The sequence below is a fragment of the Eublepharis macularius genome, chromosome 12 (genome assembly GCF_028583425.1).
Source record: "Eublepharis macularius isolate TG4126 chromosome 12, MPM_Emac_v1.0, whole genome shotgun sequence".
Lineage (NCBI taxonomy): Eukaryota > Metazoa > Chordata > Lepidosauria > Squamata > Eublepharidae > Eublepharis > Eublepharis macularius.
The window spans coordinates 26,642,448-26,665,270 of NC_072801.1; the positions used below are offsets into that span (position 1 = coordinate 26,642,448).

At 45.7% G+C, this 22,823-nt stretch overlaps 1 protein-coding gene across 2 annotated transcripts in view; it reads right to left on the reverse strand.

Moving 5' to 3' along the window:
- Nucleotides 1-6,293: 6,293 nt before the first annotated feature.
- The window catches only part of TOM1L2 (target of myb1 like 2 membrane trafficking protein), a 42,138-nt gene continuing 25,608 nt past the window's right edge, over nt 6,294-22,823 (reverse strand). The window contains exons 13-15 of one of the 2 annotated variants that reach the window (XM_054992719.1): nt 14,836-14,895; nt 12,215-12,251; nt 6,294-11,502 (exon numbers count right to left, since the gene is read on the reverse strand). In XM_054992719.1, the coding sequence (XP_054848694.1) occupies nt 11,351-11,502; nt 12,215-12,251; nt 14,836-14,895 (249 nt within the window). In that variant the 3' untranslated portion in view covers nt 6,294-11,350. The remainder of the gene's footprint in view (nt 11,503-12,214; nt 12,252-14,835; nt 14,896-22,823) is intronic. The other variant, XM_054992720.1, reaches the window with a different exon arrangement.

Below are 22,823 nucleotides of genomic sequence, written 5' to 3' on the forward strand. Positions count from 1 at the left end.
GAGGAGTTAGCCATGTTAGTCTGTAGTAGCAAAATCAAAAAGAGTCCAGTAGCACCTTTAAGACTAACCAATTTTATTGTAGCATAATCTTTCGAGAATCACAGTTCTCTTAGTCAGATGCCCCTAATTGCCTCTTCTCTCTCCTCCTCTTCTGTATTTGACCAGTCTCTGTATCAGGCATCTGACGAAGAGAACTTGATTCTCGAAAGCTTATGCTACAATAAAATTGGTTAGTCTTAAAGGTGCTACTGGACTCTTTTTGATTTTGCTACCACAGACTAACACGGCTAACTCCTCTGCATCTATGGCCAGATATAGAGGAGGAGAGGGGAGGGCAGACTAGATGCAAACAGCTCCTTCTGATATGGAGATGCAAACAGCTCCTTCTGATATGGAGATCAGTTTGCTTCTGTTGAGGAAATCAGTTACCTCTGCTAATGAGATAACCATTCATAGTCCCTATTCAGTACCAGCTTGACAGAGTCAAATTTACATATGAATTCCAATTCAGCAGCTTCCCGTTGGATTTTGTTTTTGAAAGGTTTCTGTTGAACTACAGTGACCTTTAAGTCTTTGATGGAATGTCCTGGTACATTGAAGTGTTCTCCCACTGGTTTCTGGACGTTGCCATTTCTAATGTCAGATTTGTGTCCATTTATTCTTTTGCATAGAGGTTGGCTGGTTTGTCCAATGTACAGAGCAGATGGACATTGTTGGCACATGAGGGCATATATCACATTGGAGGATGAGCAGCTGTAAGAGCCAGAGACAGTCTAGTTGATGCCATTGGGTCCTGTAATTGTATTCCCTGGTTAGATATAAGGGCAAAGCTAGCATCTGGGTCTGTTGCAGGGCCTGGTACCTGTGCTGGTGACTCAGCTAGCCGATTCATGATTGTAAGTGAGAAGTTGTTTAAGGTTGGGGGGCTGTCTGTAGGCAAGGAGAGGTCTTCCACCTAGGGCTTTTGAGAGAGAGGTCAAGAGCGGCTAAATGGAACCCCCTTATGCAGAGGCAGCCTACCCCTGACTACTACGACCCAAAACACCCCCCCCCCCCGCGCACCTAACAACTTCTATTAGGAACATGACGCAAAACATTGGCTGATTCTGCACAGGTTGGATAATGCACTTTCAATGCACTTTATCAATCCTTTGAGGTGGATTTTTTGTTCCACACAGGAAAAAATCAGTTCCAAATGATCTATAAAGAGGATTGGAAGTGCATTATCCAACGTGTGCGGAATCAGCCATTGTGGCAAGTTGTCCAGTTCGCCAAAATTCTTCTTTAGGCTGAATTCATTCTAGTCGATATATGGGCTGTACCACTAGAGAGGCTACGGTTGTATTTTTAAAGTCCCTGCAGCCAGAAAGCTGTCAGGTCAGGGAAAAGGCTAGGCTTAGAACCTCCTTGCACCTAAGCTCCCATCCTCAAACACTGACTGCACCAAGGCCAGATTCCAGGAATGAAGGCAGGAGCATACTGCTTCTGAACATGGAGGTTCTCTCAGATAGCTTTGCACAAACCATCCCATGTCTCTGTGCAATGGTTTTTAATTAAACAAAGCAGCCTTCCAGGCCAACGTAGTCTCGCAGCAGTGAATAGCTTTGCAGAGCTATTTGCCTTTGTACGCACATACAAACCGCAAAAAGGCTGCACGTCGTTCCTTCTAGGGTTGGGGAGCTAATCGATCTGGCGGGAGGCAGGGAAAGGGTTAATACCAATCGGCCCTGGCTGGGCGTGGCCATTTTCCCAGATAACCATCCAATAGGATGGAGCGAAAGCAGGAATGCCCCCTAGGGAAAGCTTGGTTGAGAAGCGGGAAATACTGCCCGTAGTGCCAGTCGGCGGCAACCAATGAGAGCGCGGTTTCTTAGTGGAGTGATTTCGCGTCACGGCTCCAGTCTAAGATTACATCATGTGGGCGGGGATCTCCTTCTTCCACGTGGAGCATGGGGGCCTAGGGCGGCCCACTCAGTTGAGCGCCTGGGCGAAGACAGGGGCGGAGTTTAAATTTAAAGGGACCGGGCTGATTTAGTTGAATTTTCGAGCCGCCCTGTTCAAAGCAGGGAGAACTGAAATAGGACATAGATCCAGAGGAGTTCGCCGCGTTAGTCTGTAGCAGCAAAATCAAAAAGAGTCCAGTAGCACCTTTAAGACTAACCAATTTTATTGTAGCATAAGCTTTCGAGAATCACGTTCTCTTCGTCGGATGCATGACCAAGAGAACGTGATTCTCGAAAGCTTATGCTACAATAAAATTGGTTAGTCTTAAAGGTGCTACTGGACTCTTTCTGAAATAGGACTAATCTGGTAGAAATTTATTCTAGAACAAGACAGTGGCCCCAGAACCCTTTCTGAAGGGCCCAGCCTGTAAAAATAAACCAATAAAATCGTTGCTGTTCAAAATGGCAGAGGGAGTTCCTCGGAATATAAATGAAATATACATAAAGTTTTGCATTTTAAGTTTCTTTATTTATGAGACTTTACTTTTTAACTGACATTCTCCTCTGGTCAATATCCCCACAACAACCCTGTAAGGTAGGCTAGGCTGAGAGTCTGAGACTGGCGCAAAGTCACAACGTTTTGAACATGCGTTTCCTGCATGCTAGTCCAACACTAACCACTAAGCCTACACCAAACTGGCCCTGCAAAGGTTGCAAGCTTCATTTTTGTGTGTATGTGTGTAGTTGCAATCCTGCACCAAGTGCAATGGAGTTATTAGAATGTTGGACTACAATAGGGAAGACCCCAGTTCAAATCCTCACTTTGCCATTAAGCGACCTTGGACCTAGCATACCTCACAGGGTTGTTGTGAGGATATAGTGGAAAATGCAAATTTCCCTTTTGGTTTGGATCTCCACTGGGGAGAAAAATGGAGTATAAAATGATTAAATAAACAAATAAAAATAGAAGAAAGCAATATACCAGAAGATTTTTTGCTAATATTGGATCTGCATGCTAGGAAAAGCTCCACCTGGTCCATATTTATGATTAGAGAGCAGCTACTAAAAATCAAAACAGCCCTACCAGAAACAAAAAAGTAGCCGCAAAAAAAAATTGATGCTTTTGCAAAATGCTCCAACTGGGCTGAACCTTTCTGCTTGCTCTCCAGCTCACCTGCTGCCTGCCCCTGACTGCCGTATGGGGATGTGCACCCTTCTCCTGCCAGGAGCCCTCCTGAGGGGGAAAGTTGGCAACACTATTTCAGCTGCGTGGGGAAATCAGCAACAGCCTCTTTGTGTCCAAAAGTTCCATTCAGTCAGAGCAAATGGCAAGTTGCCAGTCTCAGAAGCCCTGTAGTTTACTAGAACATTGCAACAGACAAAAGCCTAGGCGCATGATGCTCAAGAACTGCAGTAAACAAGTCTATGCAGAGACACGAGCCAGTAATAACAATGCCTTCAATGCGCGGTTTTAAATTGTGTTTTTGCAGCAATGTGAAACACTGTCCCCCAAAAGAAACCTGGCTCAGGGCTGGTAGCTAAAGGAAGATTTCAGTTGGTACATTTTTTTAAAAGGGGGAAGGGGGATAGGAGAACCCCAGTTCATCTAAATTCCTTCCTGTTTAAATCTGACAAATAGTTAAAAAGAACAACCTTGGACCTCATCTGCAGCTAGGAGACCACTCCCCCCCCCCCATTCCCTAGCACATCTTTCCAGGAAACTGGCATTTTAGACACCAGCGCAGAAACACAGGAAGTGGTATTTCTTTATCATTTAATTTACTTCATTCATACCCCCTTTTCCTCTCCAGTGGGGGGCCCAAAGAAGCTTACAGCAATCTCCCCTTCTCTATTTTTATCCGGACAACAACTCTATGAGGCAGATTAAGCTGAGAGTGACTGGCCCAAGGTCACCCAAGAGGCCTCCATGGCAGAGTAGGGATTCGAACCTAGGCCTCCCAGGTCTTAGACCGACGTTTTAAATGCTACACTGCACCAGCTCTCTTCACTGTTGCTGGTGTAAACGTCATGACCCTATCTCTAGGCTTAAGTCCACGCGATCTTATGTTTGGCTCTTGCTACTCTTCCCTCAGTTGCCACGTTGAAAAAGAAGAGGCAAAATTACTTGTCTGACTTGCACACACTGGTCCTTTGAACCAGGCTGCTACTTGGGGAAAGATGTTGGGTGATGTTTAGCATGTCAGAACACTCCTCTTCCTGAGCCACAGATTTTTCTGGCATGCCTACCAGCCATCCTTGGATTGTGGTTGGAATTCTGACGGACAGTGCCGTGCTGAAATAAGGTCTTATCAGTGGATCAGTCTTCCTCCACCCTGTTTAAACTTCTGCAAAGCCCCATTTAGGAGGGAGATGGATCCTGTATAAATAATATCAACCTAGGTTGTGTACCTTCAGGTATTTAGCCCCTCCAGGCTGGTATCAAAAGCTTATACTTTTCCTCCAAGCGCACATTTGAGGGCACCAAGAGGCTTTGCTAGTTCATAAACTAATTGTGATCTCTCGTTTTCTTCCTGCAACTTTCCTTCCTCTCCCCTCACCCGCACAAATCAACCGCAGCCTGAGCATCTACTTGAAGCTGTGCCACTGTGTGGGATGAAGTGGGAGTGCTTTAAAAGATCTGCAAAAATGAGCGTTAAAAAAAAGGGTATGAGCCGGGAATCAAGCTAATTACATTTCATATTGTACCTCCACATCCTATTTTAATTCTTTGCAACACTCCTTTCATCTTCCAACTAGGGTTGTCAGGTGTCCAGTTTTCCCCTGGACAGTCCAGTATTTTTGAGTACAGGGGAGAAGTGGCTGGTTGTTGGCCTGCAGGACTCCTGGAGGAGTGACTGGTGAGCCCACCCAGCCTCCTGTGCCACCTCTGTCTCCTTCCCCCTGCTTCCAGTTGGCCCAGCCAACCTCCTGCATGACAGGGAAGTGGCCGGCTGCCTCATCCACTTGCCTGGCTGCCTGGCATGCTTGCCCATCTGTGCACTGGGGAAGTGGCTGGCCCGCCTGCACACCAAAGCAGCAGCTGGCCAGGCTCTGATGTTACTTAGTAGTGTCATCATGCTGGAGTCAGGAGCACGTGTGCAATTTGCATGTGTGCAAGGAAGAAAAGTTGGCTGCTTGGACCTCATCCATTTTGCAGTGGGAAGGCCATCTGGCAACCCTACTTCTAACTGGGATAGAAAGACCCAGATCTTCATTCCTATTCATATCTGACAAAGGGGGCTTGGCCTCTCAAACGCTTCTATCCTGGAAACTCTTTGTTGGTCTTTAAAGTGCTACTGGACTTGAACCTCGCTCAAAGTAATTTGAGAGTTACCACTTCCCCACTGGATACACGTGTCTTTCCTAACCATTGTTCTCTCTGGTCAAACAGGTCCTGCAGGATTTTGGAACACTGGGGGGCGGGAGAAACCTGCTAAATGTTTACCAGAATTGAAACTAGGATGAACGCATTCACTTATGAACTGCAGAGATCACTCCAAGCCACCTCTGAAAAGTCATGGCTGGCATTGATGGGGGTCGAACTTCTTTCCCAGGCACATGCCTATGAGCAGGGCACTTCCTAGCTACAGTGGGCATTTCTGAAGTAGAATATTGTGCCTGAAGCCCCATAAAAACCTAAAAGCAACACGCAGAAAAAGGACAACTGAACCATCTGAGGGATGGCAACACTTTCCCAAAGAAGAGACACCGAAAGGGTCCAGGGCTTTCCAGTTTTGAGGTGAGTAAAGAGGTACATGAGATGGATAAATATTACACATTGTAGAGAAAGTTGATAGATCTTTTCTTCCTCTTCCACATTACAAGAGCCCGGGAGTACCCCATAAAGGTGATGGACAGTAAATGCAAGTACTTCTTCACACAGTGCAAAATGAACTTGTGGAACTCACAGCTATGGGAAACACAGATGGCTTTAAGTTGTTTTAAATTAATGGAGGGCAGAGTGGTCAGAGTGTCGGACTAGGATCTGGGAGACCCAGGTTTAGATGCCCCCCACCACGGAAGCTCAACGGCTGATCTTAGGCCAGTCACATCCCCAGCCTCATCTACCTCACAAAGCTGTTGTGAAGATACGGAGGAGGAGAAAAGGAGGTTGCATGCTGCTTTGGGCCCCATTGAGGAGAAACGTGGGTATAAATGAGGTAAAGAAACAAATGAGATCATGTTCTAAAGGAAGTACATCTCTGCTGAGGTGGAGAGGGGAAACATCAGAGAGGAACCAGGATGCTGGACTAAATGGACCAATCCAGCATGACTGTTCTTTTGTTAAGCTAGCCCCATGCAGAAAACTGACATAACACACATAGCCAAGAGACAGTTCTATCATGACTGTACTGTATGCACTAAAGTTCTTTTATTTGACTATTTCACATGCAAGAACCAAAAATGTACAGAGAGACGAGGGTGATTTCTGGAACAAGAGAAAATGTTAAGTGACAGGGGATTAGTTACACATCCTTAATGCAAAACAAAAAATACCACCCATGAGTTTTGCCCACATCAAGACATCATCATGAATGAGGAGGGCGGGGAGAAGCCAACATAATTAAAGGAGTTTAAGAATTATTTTTACAGTGCTTTTTTTACATTAAAAAAATTCCCTTTTCCCCCTCCACAGCCTTCTCACCCAAACAAACAAAACAAAAACATGTAAATGTTTTCAGTAAATAAATATTATCCATCTTTTAATCCAGACAAGCCTAGAGCTTTAAACATACAAAGGGAGATGCTACAAAGTAGGTTATGACATAAAGTCTGGTGGGATGTAACTGTTAGCAGATGGGGAGGGGGTAAAAAGAAATTGCACATTAAAAAGAATCCTAATGGATAGGATATACCATGTTGAAGCATTTACTTGTGATGCAGAAAGAGCGGCCAGGAAACGGAATGTGTGGTTGTAACAGAGATGGGACCCACAAATCCAGTTTTTATTATTCTTTTTCATCTAGATGGCTATAGGTTCAGTCACTGCATGCCTAAAGGGGGAAAGGCAAAGGTTTTGAAATTTCATACAGAAAAGAGGGGAATTTCTAGGCAATCCACTCCCTGGGCAGTTATGTTTAAAAAGCAGTAGCCGGTTTTGGATTACAGATTCAGGCATGGTTTCCGCCATCTGCAGGTGTCAATGTGGGAAGTCTCTTTGGGGTTGGGATGGCAGAACAACCCCAGGGAAAGCCAGATGGAGTAGCCAGTGGCAAGGACGACAGGTCTGTCATTTTTTTCACCTATTTCTGATGGCTGGGACTCAGCCAGCTGCTCTGCTCGAGCCTGGACGCTAATGGCATGGGAGGAAGGAATATATTTGCCACCCCAGCTGGGTCGAAGCCAACACCACTGGGGCTCAGTTCAGCATGTTCCTAGCCAACTGTGACCGTCCAGGCTAGTCCAACTCTGAACGTGTGAAAACGGGATGCTCGTGGTGGACACCACTGGAGAATTGAGGGAAAGGAACGGTCTTCCTCTTGATGGCTTTTGCCACATCTTGCATTCAAAGCCAAGTCAATACTTCTAGGACTGCCTCCATTGGCTGAAAAAACCAGCTTGCCTCATGTCACACAGACTGGTCTGGGGAATGTGCAACACTCTTCCAAGAGAGGTTCCAAGCTCGGTTTTCCAGGCTGGGGAGGCATCAGGAGGAGATCCAAAGGAGCAAATCTGGTCTTGTTCATGAGTAAATTCCTCTACTTAAACCTCCAATCTGAAATTAGCATGAAAGCAGTTCAAATTTGTCATCACATGCAAGAGGACTCAAGAAGGAGCAGAACGAATGCGAGCAGCGCAGCCTCCTTTCCAGGGCAGTGCCAACAGCACCAAGTAGGCAGTGGTTTCTCTAGCAAACAGCAGGACTGAGGTTTGCCCCAGAGAAGCAAGCAGCGGGTATCTTGAAATCAGCACCTCCAGCTTGGGAAAGGGAAAGAAGGTGGCATTCTGCAGGGGAAATGGCCAAGAGCGCCCCTTAACGCAATGTAAAAATCTGGAGGGGGCGTCCAGTTTCCTTCCCCGGATGAAAAAAGAGAAAGAGTCCGTTGGCTTCTCAATGACTGTGGCAAACAGACACCTTTCCCAGCTGGATATAGCATGTTTCTCTCTTTAATTAGAATATTTGTATAGTCCCAAGGGTTTGTAAAAGCAGATTAGGTATTGCACTTGTTCTAGATAGATCTACACGTGGCAATTTTTTCAAAAGAAATAAAGGTGACACGCCCAAATCAAACTTTTTTTTAAAAAAAAAATCTTAGCACACAGAGGTGTTAACAAAGGCAATTAAAGATACAACAACAGTGGAGTGGAATACAGCAGTAACAACTGAGGCTTGATCCAGTGAGACGTTCCCCTGTGCCTACCCCGCTGAAATAGAGACGAGCCAGTAGCATCTCCCATTCATTTCAAGAGGCCAAAGGCAGGAGAATTTCCCATAGGAAGAGGCCCAAATAAATATTTTAAACCTAAGTTAGTGTTTAAAGAAGGGGTTTTCAGCAATAATTTAACATTATTTAGCAATTAGTAACAGAGAGCAGTGCTGCCTGACCAAGAGACTCAAGCTCCCTTGCCAGGAAAAAACCGTTTCTAGCCTGAGAGGAGCAAACTTTCCCTTTTGATTCCTAGTATCATAGCTGACCTGTTTACTTTTTTGTGCCTGAAGATATGGGACAGGGAAGGGAGGAGGGGAAGCAAAGTATACTAAAGACCTCCCTGCCACTGAGATGGAACTAGAAACAATATCTTGACAATTCAGCACATCACTTAATGAAGACAGCAAAGAAACAGAGGGGATCGCTGAGATACAAGGGAATGCTAGGAGGCTTTCGCATCTGCTAGGTGGCAGAAAACTTGGGTCAGCAGAAATCAAAGCATTATCAGCTCTCACAACACTTGCAATAGGGAGCTGCTGGAGGTGGAGGGGAATCCCTTATACCATGCTAGCAACTGTCCTGTTTTATAAAAGGTCTCACCCTTTGGGACGCCTATTGTTTCGCAGGACGGTAGCATACACAGGGAAGTCATTTTGGGGAAAGGGTGGGAGAATAAGAGCAATGTTAGAAAGGGGAGGGGGGATATGCGTTTCACAGAACAACTTATTCTCCATGCAAAATTTAGGTAAGGCCCCAACACAGGAACCACACTATGAATACAAGATCAACGGTCACTGGATTGCATCCTGTGGCAGAGCAGAGGTTCATCTTTCTAACCTTCTTTGGGTAAATGTCTAGCAGCCATTGCACTCCTATGAACCGACCGCTTGCTGCTGAACAAACCATGTTCCCTCTTATCCTAATGACAACTCTGAGCTATAACATGCCACTGGTTTGGACTGGCCTTTCCTGGTTTGGTCCAGAGCAACCCCACCTTCCATCATAACCCTCTGTTCTTTGGGTTCCCCTACCCTCAGCCTCTTCCACTCCACCACCCAACCACACCTTTGAAGGCCTTCCTTGAGTCATCAGGTAGTCTGAAATCAGAAACTAGGCCCAGTTTACATGACCATGTGGGCTCTGGCTTCAAAACAGGGAAACTGTCTCAAGTCTCTCTCTCTCTAAAAAGGTAATAACGTCACCCATCATGGAAAGTACTGCAGCAGCTCAAGAACCATTTTGGAAAGGTACCCTAGAAACGATGATGTGAAGGTGGGCTACTGCTTGTACATCTTCCCCAGTTAAATCAGGCTTGCTCTTGAACGACTTGCAAGGTGCAAGGCAAATTGCCCACCTGGCTGGGGGCCAAGGGCACCACCAGCTGCAAGCTGCTTATCTTCCCACCTAACCTTGACTGAAGAGGATCCTTGTCCATCCCACCCAAAGAGGTCACCACTATCTACCCACACTCCCTTCTGGTTTCCTTCTTCTGGGTGGTGGATTTCTGAGCAGAACCCAGATGGGATGGAACTGGCACAACTGGTTTTGTTGTTTCTGCTTTTAGGTCATGCAGTTCTCTTTCCAAAGCAAACTGGGGCACTTGGCAACAGCAGGGCCTCCAATGATCAATGTGACTTCTGAAGGCATTACACACAATCCCACACACCCCTTCCCCGAAAGAAAAAAACCCGCTGTATAGAGTAATCACATGGCCAAGGTACAATCGGAACATCAGCAGTCAAGCAAGTGCCTCCTCCAGACCAATGGCTGAAAGTAAGGCTCTAGCAACCTGGCTATATGGAATGCACAAGTCAAATGCCTAAGATACAGGATCAGAGGCTCCATTCTTTTTGATCCCATGCATGCAAAACCAAGAACGGCCTCATGGTTCCACATCTTTCTGAACTTAAATGCCATTTATAGCTGCCACTCTCCTGAGACTGGATCTCACATTCCATGCCAGCAATGTTTGGATGCGTTGCCATCTCATGCAATGTGGGGCATTCCCACATCAAAACACTTCCAGTGATGTCCACACAGGAAGCCTTCCCATGGAAAGCATGTGCCGTAAGACTCAGTCATCCAACAATACCAGGAAAGAGGAGGAGAAGCACAACCGTACCACACCCCCCACATACAAGTCGGGTCCAAAACATATTGCTATGTTGTTGCAACAATACCCACAAACAGCAAGCTACGCTCTCAAGAGAAGACCTCCTCCTTTTCTACCTCTATTTGGCAGGCTTTCTCGCAAGGAACTGTGGGAAGGCCACCCCACTACACCAGAAAAATATGTTCTAACTCTGCCCTGACAAGTCCAAGCATGGAGGCGGCCAAACAGCGAGTGAGCTGGCCCAGACCTACTGGGAGACTACTCACTTGTGTCCTCGCCTAGGAAAGTACCTTTGGCAAGCCTTTTAGCTGAAAGTTCTCCTCTCACAAAGAGAGAGACTTTGCCCACGTCTCAGATGCTGTAATTCTCCCTGCAGTTTACAATCTTCACCGGAAAGCTAGTTGGAAGAAAACTGAGCAGGATCAAAAGGCTACCACTGATAGCAAGGGCAGCTGACACCAAAGTAGCCGTACGGAAAGGGAGGTAGGGGTGCAGTTGGCGTGTACACGTGAGATCAATTTGTTGCACAACAGGCACCGATACTCAGCTGCATCAGATACACTCCATGTGTGGGGATTGCCCTGCAGGAGAGGTTAGCTTCAACGGAAGTCAGGACTGTTCCCCCACCACTCCTCCCACATTTGAAGTGAGGGAAACACTCATGCATCATTTTAAAAACGAGGACTCTCAGCACTTATGACCGGGGTGGGACAGAGGGGATTAAGCGAGCATGGAGAATAACCACGGGTATGACAAGATGGGGCTTAAATACTCTTTAAAAGTTAGCTTATTTGGGTTGGATCATTTCAGAGAGCTGCAAGAGGCTGTTTACGGAGCCCAGGAGAGGGCTAAGCCAGGTATAAGGAGAACTCGACAGCCCTGGCTGTAGTTCTTTCCACAGACAGCCAGGAAGAGAAGAAGCATTACAGGGCAAAGAGGGCATCTTCCGTGCGCTCTGACTTCTTTTTGCTGGGCAAGTTCACCGGCGGCAGAGCAGGCTCTTCTGTCGGCAGTGAGGGCAAGTTGGGGATCCTTTCAGCAGCTTTGGCGCGTTCTTCGAGAAATTTGTCAAACTCTGCAGGAGTAAACACACACAGAAGTTCATGTTGCAATTGAGGATCCAACCAACTTTGACTGACAGGACTGGAGACCCCCTGGAGAGCAAATGGAATGGCTCCAAAGCTCCATAAAGCGGGGCCTGCTCTAGTGTGGCCCAAGGGTGCTTTCAGAAGTCAGAGCTCAGCCACTCTCCTCAGAGGGCTTGCTCATGCTCTACCCCGGCAAGTGGTGATCTTATAAGAGGGCTCCTGTCTTCTCCCTTTGAGGCTGAAGTAGATAATCCCCCACCCAAAGGCCTGTTCTTAACATCCTCTCAGGCTCTTTGGATTCCACTTTTTAAAAAGGAAATTCTGTGCTAAGAAAAGCTGGATTCTGAGATTTGCATCATTCTGCACACTTCCTTCATTGGCATAACTCTCTGGCTTTGTTAACTGCAGAAAAGGACAATAAGCTGCAGGACCACCTCATCCCAATGACTGGCAATCTTGTTCAGCCACCCACTCTGGCTTCTGCAAGCCTTTCAGAAACTTTACAATCATAAGGACTAGGAAGTTGGGTCGGCTTGCTTTTTTAATGGCAGTCAAGGTTCTCAAAGGGTTGAACTCCCTACCTCAGTACCACATTCCACGAGCACCAGTAGGTACCTGCCTTCGCCCAAACAGAACACCTTGCGGGGTGTGGGGGGAGATCAAGCCTTGGTTTGTGAACCCCCACACTTTTGAAATTACCTTCACTTGTCACTCCTTCTTCCAGTTCATCTCCTTTCTATAATTAGTGTGGAAAGGGGGTGGGGAGGAGTGGAGAGAGAAATATTAGTGCACATTCCCTGAGTCTCCTTTTAGGTCACCGGACAAGAATATTTACTGCAATGCAACCAGCTCATTAAGAGAACCATCCGTCCCATGTCACCTAAGGTAGGGCAACCCACACACTACACTGGGAGCAACTGATCTTCTGCAATGGCAAGAACAAGCACAAAGCAGATTTGACTGGGCCACTGATGGAGGATAAACCTCAGCTCTCCTCCCCTCCCAGGGCTTCATTCCCAGGGAACAGGGGTCAGTTGCCTGTCTGCTATATGTAAACATACACACATATACAAAATAGGTCTTTCTCCTATCAAGCAAATGCAGGGCGAAGTGCACGTAAAGGAGGGGGGAGAGCTGAGACAGACATTATTGTTTTTGCTTTAATGTAACAGGGTGAATTACTCAGATGCGAGTGCTCCTTTAGGCCTTGAGAAATGCTTTATGGTAATATGTTGTTGAAAGGTGGCCAATTATAGGGTGTCAGCAGAGACTGCGGAGGACGAGATAGAACTTGGCCTGTTCTAGCTCTACAAATTGAATAATAGGCAGAAATACCAACAAACCAACCCTGGCCCCTCCTGTCAAAAATTCAGGCATTTCCTATGTATTGATTTTTTTAAAGTAAGTGCCAAGCATCTCATAATGTTTTAAATGAGATTTTTTTTTTGTTTTAAAAAATACAAAACGGTCTGGGAACAGGGGGTGGAGTGGAGGTTTGTGTTGACATCAGGAGACGCCAGCCAATCAGAGACATGCCCTGCTAGCTTCTGCTTCATATTTTCAGAATAAAACAAAAAAGTCCAAGGGATGCCTTAAAGACAAACATTTATTTCAATATGAGCTGACACCCCCCCCCCCCACCAAAGATTTCCCAGTACGATTTATCTGACAAAGCGGACTAGCTTCCTGTGACTCACAAAGGCTCATATAGAAATAAATGCTGTTAGTCTTGTAGGGCCCACTGGGCTACTGTTTCATTTTGCTACAGCAGATCAACATGGCCATTCCTTTGCAACCATATTTTCAGAGCCTCTTTTTTAAAAACAGATTTTGGTTCGGGGGTGGGTAGGATATGCTTGGGCCGAACGCAGGTGGGCACCAGGATGTACCCAACCCCAGTTGCACACGGATGCCTTCCTCCCCTGCCCTCCACCCCCCTGTTCAGATCAGACAAGAGGGACCGTGGGGTGTTCAGCCACAGGTGAGGGAGCTGTGTGCTGGACCTCGCCCATCTGCTCTCCATTTTCCAAAGCTTCACCCTCCACCAATTCAAGGACTTCTGATTTGGCACACAGACGCTGGATCAAGGGCTCTGTTGGCCACGTTGATAGCCATGAACAACTAAGTGGGCCTGGGTAGGAAGTATGTGTATTGTACAGATGCGCCTCTTCGGTTTACAAAAATAATGACAACCGTTTGGCCCATATTGTTAATACTGCTATAGTTCTTACAGAGTGTTTTCTAAAAAAAAATAACCACAAGATTGGCAATCTGGCAAGTTGCCAATTCAAATTTTGTTCATGCCACAAGCTCACCAGTTAGCTTCTTTTTCCCACTTGCAATGTGTGGGTAATAATTCTGATCTGCCTCAAAGGGCTGTTTTTAAGGATGACTGGAAGTACTATGAACACTGGAAGCACTATATAAATACTACATATTACTATTAATATGGTGATATCTTGAAATGGTAGAAAGGACTGGATTGCTCCAAGTTTGCAGGTGTGGGTGGGTGGGGATCACATTTTTGGCCACACTTTCCTGAATCCGCCCCACCCCCACCCCCGCGGCATGTGTAAAACTATCATATCAGGGACTGGGCTGAGCTTAATCCTTTATTTTTTTACTTGCAAAGACTATTATTCTATGCATGGAAAGTGCTTAAAAACAGCATCCACCCACAGTCTTGAAATAACACAACCCCTGATCGAGAACATTGGAAGCCATCAACCGAATGGACAGCAAGGACTGGACTCTAGTTCAGGAAACCCGACACTTTCTGGTATCCCAACATTTAAGATCAATTACTAGTGAGGGCAGAAGGGTAAGGTTGGCTCGCAAACAGCCACTCAGCTAGTTGCCTGCAGCGAGGAAGGATCTTCTCTGGGCAAGGAAACTTTGTAAAATAAGCAGACTTGCTTCTCCCACTCTCTCTGGCCCCCACTCCAGGTTACACGCTAGCAAAGTCCTACAAACTGATTGGGTGGACTGGAATTTGTGGATTTGAGAACCTGGCACAAGAGCACAAACGCCCAAACAACAGACTATCCAATGATTCCAATCCACTATACCACTTCAAGGATTCTATTAGTTTATTCTCCCGCATGCATAGACCAGACCTTTGCAAAATGAGTCTGAAATGGAGCATCTGGTTTGAGTTTTTGCTGTTTTCTATTTTGCCCAGTGAGTTTTGTGCAACTCAGCAGCTTACATCATCCCGCCAGTGGGAGATATTGCTTTATGAGTTTTGCACCGAGGAGAGGGGGCCATATACACCAACTCTTATTTTTGAAAATGTACAAAGTAAAAACCAAGAGTCTTACCACATCGGTACTTAGCCATTCCTCTATGTCATCCATGACAGAGGACTGAGCAACTGGAATCTATGGGGCGCAGCAAAAGATGTAGGCAGGCAGGCATAAACGAAAACACATCCACAATCGTGGCCACAGAATAGGGGGGGTGGGAGAAGTGAGAAATAAAGGAAGAGGGGGGAAAACACACACACACTATGTAAGGTGCACTTAAAAAAATGAATTGCAACAAAGTACACAAATAAAGCAACGCAAAGCAAGAAAAACAATGCAGCTTAAGGGAGCTAACCAAAAAACGGTTCTGATGAGTGAAAATGGCTGGATGCAGGGCGGGGCGGGGGGCAGTGGCTGGTCACATCACTGTCAACAAGGACCAAATGAGTCCAATCCGGGTGGCAGTAATTTCAATTAAGGCTGGAATATTGGATATGGATGTGTTGAAATTTTACAGGAGGAAAAGAGAGGGGTCGTGGCTCGCTTGTGCACTACATTCCTTATCTTACTTGTATAAGATAAGGAACGTAGGCTGCGTTTGTAAATAGCACCAAAAGGAGGGGGGAAGGAATGGAGAGAGAATTCGAATTCATGCGTGTAAAATGAAATGCCACTGCATTTTTTTTAAAAAAAATCTTTTAAATCTGGTATGTATGCGCTTTGAGCAATAGCCCTTGTCAGAAATATTTGGGGCTACAGCAGACCAGATGCTGGAAACGGTCACTTATTCTTCCTGACAGTTTTTAAAATAGCAAGAGCAACCATGTGGAATCCTGATTTGGATTAGGACCAGGATGATGGGAGGGAAGGGGGGGTTGTAACCCTTCTACTCCTAGTTCTATTTCACTGTTCCAACTCCCCTCTTCCGCCATCCATTTTTACCCTGGGAAGCGTGGGTGACAGGCAAAGAGAGGATGGTAGTGGGACACATTTTTCCTTTCAGGCTGCCAGAATGTCACAAAAAGTGACTAACACAGGTGTGTGCGAGCAGAAAGGCTGGTTGAAATTTATGTGTTTTCTGGCCTCGTCTGATCAGAAACTCGGCAGCCAAGTCCTCCAAGCTCCTTCCTCATGAAAAAGCCTAGCATGGCTCAAACGCACTGGGCAAATTATATGCTCGATTTCTTACTGTGAATCCTCAAAACCTGGATGAGGTGCAGAGTGTATGAATACCTGGCACTGAATCTCGAAAGATAGCTTTTGCCTGAGAAAGGCCTAGATCGGATGGGGGAAAATTGGGATGTTTCTAAGAGTAGCTCCAACAAGGTTTAAATTAACAGGGCTGTCATTCAATTAAAGAAAAACCGAGTCAATTAAACTGTAGACGCTTTAGTTATTGAATTCTGTACAAGCTTACATACAAATTAAAAATGATGCTTCTGAAAATTAAGACTGCTTTCTTTGCTTTTTAGATGAGGCACATGTAGGATCCAGCAGAAATGTTTAAGGAGAGGGAATCATCCATGGGCTTAACCCTTATATAAACTACTACTCCCTCTATTAGTTCATTTAATTGTTTTACAACTGCTATGGTGCCATCTGAAGCTGTTCAAGATGGCATTGCCAGACTGGTAGATACTTTGCTGGTTTGTTTTAATGGGGAGGAGTTGTGGTCCAGTGGTAGAGCATCTTCTTAGCATGCGGAAGGCTCCAGGTTCAATCCCTGGCATCTCCAGTTGAAAGGACCAGGTAGCAGGTGTGATGTTGAAGACCTCTGCCTAAAACCCTGGAGAGCTACTGCCACTCTGAGCAGACAGTACTGACCCTGATGGACCACTGGCCTGGTTCAGTGTAAGGCTGCTGCATGGGTCATGTGTCTTAATGTAATCAATCAAAGGCTGGAGGGAAAGCCCTAGGCTTCTACTGGTGCTGGTGCTCCTGCTTGGAAATGCCTGCAGCCAGAGCAAGCGGTCCATATGGGATGTTTTGCTAGGCTGCTAGGTTTGCCCTGGACTACTTTGGGGCTGGGGGGCATGATTAAAGAGAACAGGAAAACTGCCACCTGCAAAAGAGGCATCCTTGGCTTCATGGATTTGACCACAGTCAAGTAACAAGCAGTCAAACTGACAGTATTTGCTAGTCCATCACCCCGCGTGCCAACCCTGCTACTAGCTTACTAGACACTCAGGCCTAAAAAGTACAGGAGGCAGTCAGCTGTTCTTAGGAACATACTTATTCCATATTCATGTATAAAACAAGTGTGGGAGCATTTCCAGGTGGCCTTCCTCAGGGACACTCGACTTCCAGGTGGATCAAGAGCACCGAAAGCCATTGATCAAAGGGGGCAAGGATCAGGCTGCAGCCCAGGAAACTGGAGACTTTTCAGTGGTGCTTTCCATTGCTGGGATTTGCTGCAGAAGGCCAAAGCCACTTGCCTGCAGCAAGGAAGGATCTTCATCAGGCAAGGACACTTTGGTAAAATCAGAAGACTTTGCTCTCCCACACCTCATCCATAAACTAGCAAGTCTTACAAACTGATTGGGTGCAATGGAATTTGTGTGGATTTATTTGGAAGTCTGGTACAAGAGCACAAATGCCCAGCCAGCAACGTCTCCAAATCATGAACAATTGTGGTTAGTTCATTTGTGTTTTTTTTTAAGCAGCTCATGCCCAGGCCATTCTTAGCAAGATGAATCAGCCACTGAGAGGGGAAGCAAGTGGAGCAAAGGAATGCCAACAGGGAGTCCCCTTTTCCACCCTTACTGGGTTCAATCCAATATTCAAACCTTAGAGAGACAGACAGAATTAACATCACATATGAACTGTGGGGGGAATATAATCCCAGTGGGGAAAGAAGCAGGCATGACAGACAAAGTGAAATGTATTAAGGAGTCCATCAATATGTCCTCGCCAACTTTGTAAGGCTTCCTGTATTTACTTAATTTGGTCCCTTGGCTGGATTTTTGCCCCACCCCAAACTCCACCCCACTGCAATTGATCTTAAATACAGCCCAAAAATGTTCTTCTGACATTCATAGTAATAACATTCAAATAAATCCATACCGTTTAAAAAAGGTTCAAGAGGATTCCTTGAGCCTGTGGTTTTTGTAGTTCCCAATTCGATGAAAACAATACAGAGTTTACTTGTCTGCCATGGAACTTTCCTGAGTGTTGAAGAGGATTCTGGAATGTGTTCCAGGGTGCACGGTCCATTTGAACCGAGCATTGACCAGGCCTCATCATTGTCCCACAGCAACTCAAGAGTATGATCTACTGCTCGCTCAGCATTCTCTTGCAGCTGCAGGAGACGTGAGCTTTCAAAACTATCTGATGTCCACTGGTAATGATGGTCTTACCGGGGAACCCTAAAACTCAGTTTGAGAGCCCCTGCTTCTGGCCTTCAGAACAAAAAACATGAGGAATTATGTTAGACTGACTGGTGGTCAGCTTGACTGGAATGCTGACTTTGAGGCACGGGGGAGCATGGATTATTCCAAAACACCCTAAGGAATGCTTCACATTTTCTGAGGGTTTTCTCAGTGCTATTCTTGAAGGGCATGGCCATGTCTTGGGGACATGGTGAAGATCCCCTGGATTGGAAAAAATAAGTGCTGTGTGAAGGAGCCCCCTATACACGGTAGGGATCTTTTCAGTTCAGCCTAGGATCTCTCTTTACTGGCAGAACCTTCGAACAGGGGCTGTATATATCCCATGGTTCCCCAGCACAAGTGTGGGATTTTGGTTTTGAAAACCAAGCATGTAAGTTTCTACCTCATTCCTTTTCATGCTGAAAAAGACATAACTGGGGGGGGGAGCAGACCCACATGTTCACATCTAAAATGAGAGGGGGGATTCTTTTTTAATTGTCAGCAAAAATCTGAGTGCACTGGTAATGACAGTCCTGCCAGCTTGGCCACCTTATACTGCTTTGTCCCAGCGCTTTCAACAGATTTATTTCCAGTTCCCTTCTGTATCGGAGACAGGCTTGGGAAAAAAATTCTTAAAATGCTAGAACACAGCAAGGCAAGGAGGAAGAGGGGGAAAAGTACAACTCTCTTCTACTAGGCATCCCATTTTAGTTAAATATTTATTTCCTCCTTCCTCATCTGCTTTAGATGTGAATGGGCTGGCACAATTCACCCCAAATGGAACTTCTTCTCAACTTGCTTAAAACAATTGTCTTTGTTGTGAACTGACAACCGGCGGGGGGAGCCTTCTGCATCAAGATGCATTGCTCAGTATCTGGGCCAAGCTGAGAGAAAGCTACGAAAGCACCATCAGCTTCATTCTAAGGCTTTGCATAAAACATCAATACTGGAATTGGAACAGATTTTTTCTCCCACTTGACTGGCTCCCTTCTGCTTTCATAGTGTAAATGACAGACATAACACAACAGCAGTCTGAATACTGATTCAGTTCCCTCTGTTTTTCAGGCTGCCCTTTTTCTTCTCTTTTTTCTTTTTTAAAAAATGGGGATGGAGGTGGTGTTTGAGGTGAGTTTGTGATAACACAGGATGCCCGCCACGTGGCACTTCTGCTCCACCCTCATTTCCCCAGATCTCAACCCAGAAGAGAAAAGTCAGTTTAAGAACATGCAGAGAATGTGCTTCCTGAGCAACTTCATGGGTCAAATGAAGCTAACACCTGTACCGTGTCGTGAAACCTACCTTCAGGCCAAGATGCAGACACTTGGTGCCATGTGGAATCCAACTGGTGGGGACATGATTCCTAAGGGTATTCTAAACTCTGACTCCCCAGAACCAGAGTTTAGAAAAACAACACCCCCAACTTACGGCCAAGTCTGGCTCCAGGGGGAAGGAATTTCGTAAGATATCTTTGGTGTTAAAAAAAAAGATATTCACTGGAATCCTCTTTTAGTGATACACTGATAGAAGAAAGAACCACCAGGTGAGGGCTCTGTGCCATACCCCACCTGGTAAAGCAATTTGCACACACACACCCCATTGCTTTGGTGTGTCAGTTCTATTAATGGACAGGGTTAAGAGCTATGCCTAGTCCAGACAGAACGTGGGTTACGGATTAGTTGGAGTCTAGGGGAAACCAAACATTTCCATATTAAACAAACAAGGTTGAATGGCCTGTAAGGGGGAGGAATTGGTGTCTTCCTCCCCACAAGTCATTATGTCCTCCACAAAGACAGCAGTATCCTTTTTCCAGGCTGAACAAACACAAGCCAGGAGCAAATCTGGGAAAGGTGGGGAAAGAGAGTCTCTTTTTTAACAGCAGAAGAGCAAGTGTAGAAATTTATTTTGGAGTTCTCCATCCCTTGGGAACAGCACTTGGGGGGAGAAACATCTGAGAAACAGCAAACCGTTAGGGAATGACACCTGATCCCCCCCCCCCCGATCCTTACCCACTATTAAACTTTACTCATACAGATGGCCAGAGCACCACTCTGTTCACTGGAAATGGCCCAGAATGGAAGGAGGCCTCATTTTCCTTGATTGTAGGATTGCCAGTCCCCTACCACCTTTTCTCACTGTGGCTTACATTTGGTGTCCTTGCAGAAAGCAGCGTTCAAAACCTGACTTGGCCACGGAAATTTACTGAGTGACTCTCATAGTTTATCGGGTCTGAGGCCTTTCACTCAAAAGCTAGCAATAGGATTTAATCCAAGGTGCATATCCACACTACAAACTTCTATCACTTTCATTCCCTACCCCTTGCATCCTACTACAAGAACTCAGAGAACTGTAGCCTGGTGAAAGTCCTGGTAGAGATGCTCAGTCCCCCTCAAAGAAGAAAGAAGGGGAGGGGGAAATAACTGTTCTTTAAATTTCTAGTATCTTGTAGTGCAAATAGGTGAAATTGGTATTGGGTCATGCTAACATCCCAATAAAGGTTTCACCTTTATCAATTTATACTACTGTTCAGTCATACATGTTCACCTCCTGCTTCCTGGCACATGGCCTGCACAGTATTGTTGGGCTAGGATCTGGTAAACCCAGGCACTAAGTGACCTTGGGCCTTTCACTCTCTCTCGGCCTACCCTGCCTCACAAGGCTGTTCTGAGGATAAAATGGAGGAGAACCATGTGGGAAGCTGCTTTAAGCAGGGTATAAATATCTAAATAAATGTTAAGAGCTTGCAAATGGCTTGAATAGCAAGCTTGTTTCATTTAATGGGCATCTCTCTTCCTCTACCCCAGAACAACGGCTCACTTGAATACAGACAGAGAAAGGTGACACAGCAAGGGGAATGTGGCTCAGTACAGCTGGGTTGGTGCTTCTGACTCAGATTCTGCTGAAGGGCCACAGGGCCAGGTTATTAAACCTGCCAATAAAAAGGGGGTCTGCAAACATCCTTCCCCATTTATTTAAGAAGTAAATCTTGTGTTTACTCTGGGGGGGAAAGTGGATACTGCACATATTAGGGAGAGAGGGGGAACTGAGACAGTAAAAGGAACTGGAGAGACCCATCCTTGTTTTGAAAACCAACTTGAAAAGGCAACTAGTAACATATGCCTTCCACAGCTTGCCCCTACTACCCCCTGTTGAATTTCTGCCAACCACCTCTCCTACCAAAGATGGGAAATCCCCTCCTTGTACTGTCCAATCCGTGGTTTGTTCAACAGGTCAAGTGAGAGATTAAATGGAGGGCGGGTTATGCTATTTTGGGGAGATGAGCTGAGGACAACAGGGGGGTTCACTCGACCAGCGGAATCCTCCTCACCATTCCTTGGGTTATTAGCCATTTGTCTATGGGTTCCATGTCTGAGCTGCCAACTTTACCTCTCCTCTGCGGTCAAGGACAGGATGTCCCATTAAAAAAAGAAAGAACGAAAGAAAAAGAAAGCCGCAGCAACATCAGTGAGGAGACAATTCCATGGTTCATTGACACAACACATATCCTCCGGCATTCTGTCTCCCACTGCCACCACCTGAGACTTGTAAATAGCCACTAGCCTGCTCATCAGTGGTAAGATTGGCTCACAGGCGGCCAAGCAGGGGCCTTTGGGTACAGCTGGAAGAAAACATGTACTTAATTCCTCTTCAGGCACTTATGTGAAGGGTATACGGACTGCAAATGTTTCTGTGGACACAGGGGCTGCCCCATCCACTTTCCATCCACCTCAGATAGACAGTAAGAAGCGCAAGCAGCAGCCTCCCAATTTTCCCCTCCCTGAGGGCCAAAGGTGCACCCCACCTTTTGCCAAAGGTAACTTTCCCCCACTTCAATCAAGGAAATTAGTTTGGCTCCAGAAAAAGTAACTTGTGAAGTGGTTCTCAGGTGAAAATTAGCATTGGTTATTATTATTAATAAATGTTTACCTCATCTTTAGGCCAGGAATCAAGCCCCAACAGTGGCATACAATATACAAGCAGTTAAATAATAACAATAAAACCTAAAATGTTAAAAATACACAATCAAATAAAACACCACCCCCATAGATGAGTAGTATTTTTTTTTTAAAAAAACAATTAACCAAAGGCTTCCCCCGGTATGTTTGTTCGGCTTCTTTGGAGAGAAGGTTCCAGAGGACAGGGGCCACCATTGGGAAACCCCCGCTCCTTCTCATCTCCCTCCATGCTTTCAATGGCTGTGCCACTCATACCAGGGCCTCCTGAAATAATCTAAGCACAAGGAGTGGCTCAGATAGGAGGAAATGCTTTCCAGATAATCCTCCGCCCAGGCAGATCAGGGTTTTTATATAAATATTTAAAAGAGGATAAGGTGACCTGAGATGCTAGAGAAGAAGTGGGGTATCTTAAACTCAGTCCCACCCACAACGGCAGTGCTTGGATCCCACATGCCTAAATATGTCGCACAAGATTTCTGTGAAAACCAGAGGCCATCTCCTCCTTGTCTTCCTTGTCTAAATTAATGTGTTATTTAAGCCCCTCCCATACCCTTAATCCCATCCAAAAAGTGCCAAAAGCCACAGTTCTTTTGGAGGAAACACATTTTGGTCTTATCTGCTCAAAATAAAAAGCTATTTCAAGAGATCAGCAATGCCTTCAAGAAAGGGCAGAAGAGCAAACAAACAAAAATTTTTTGCTGCTGCAGTAGATGAGCAAAGTCAAAAGAAAGAAACTTGTCTT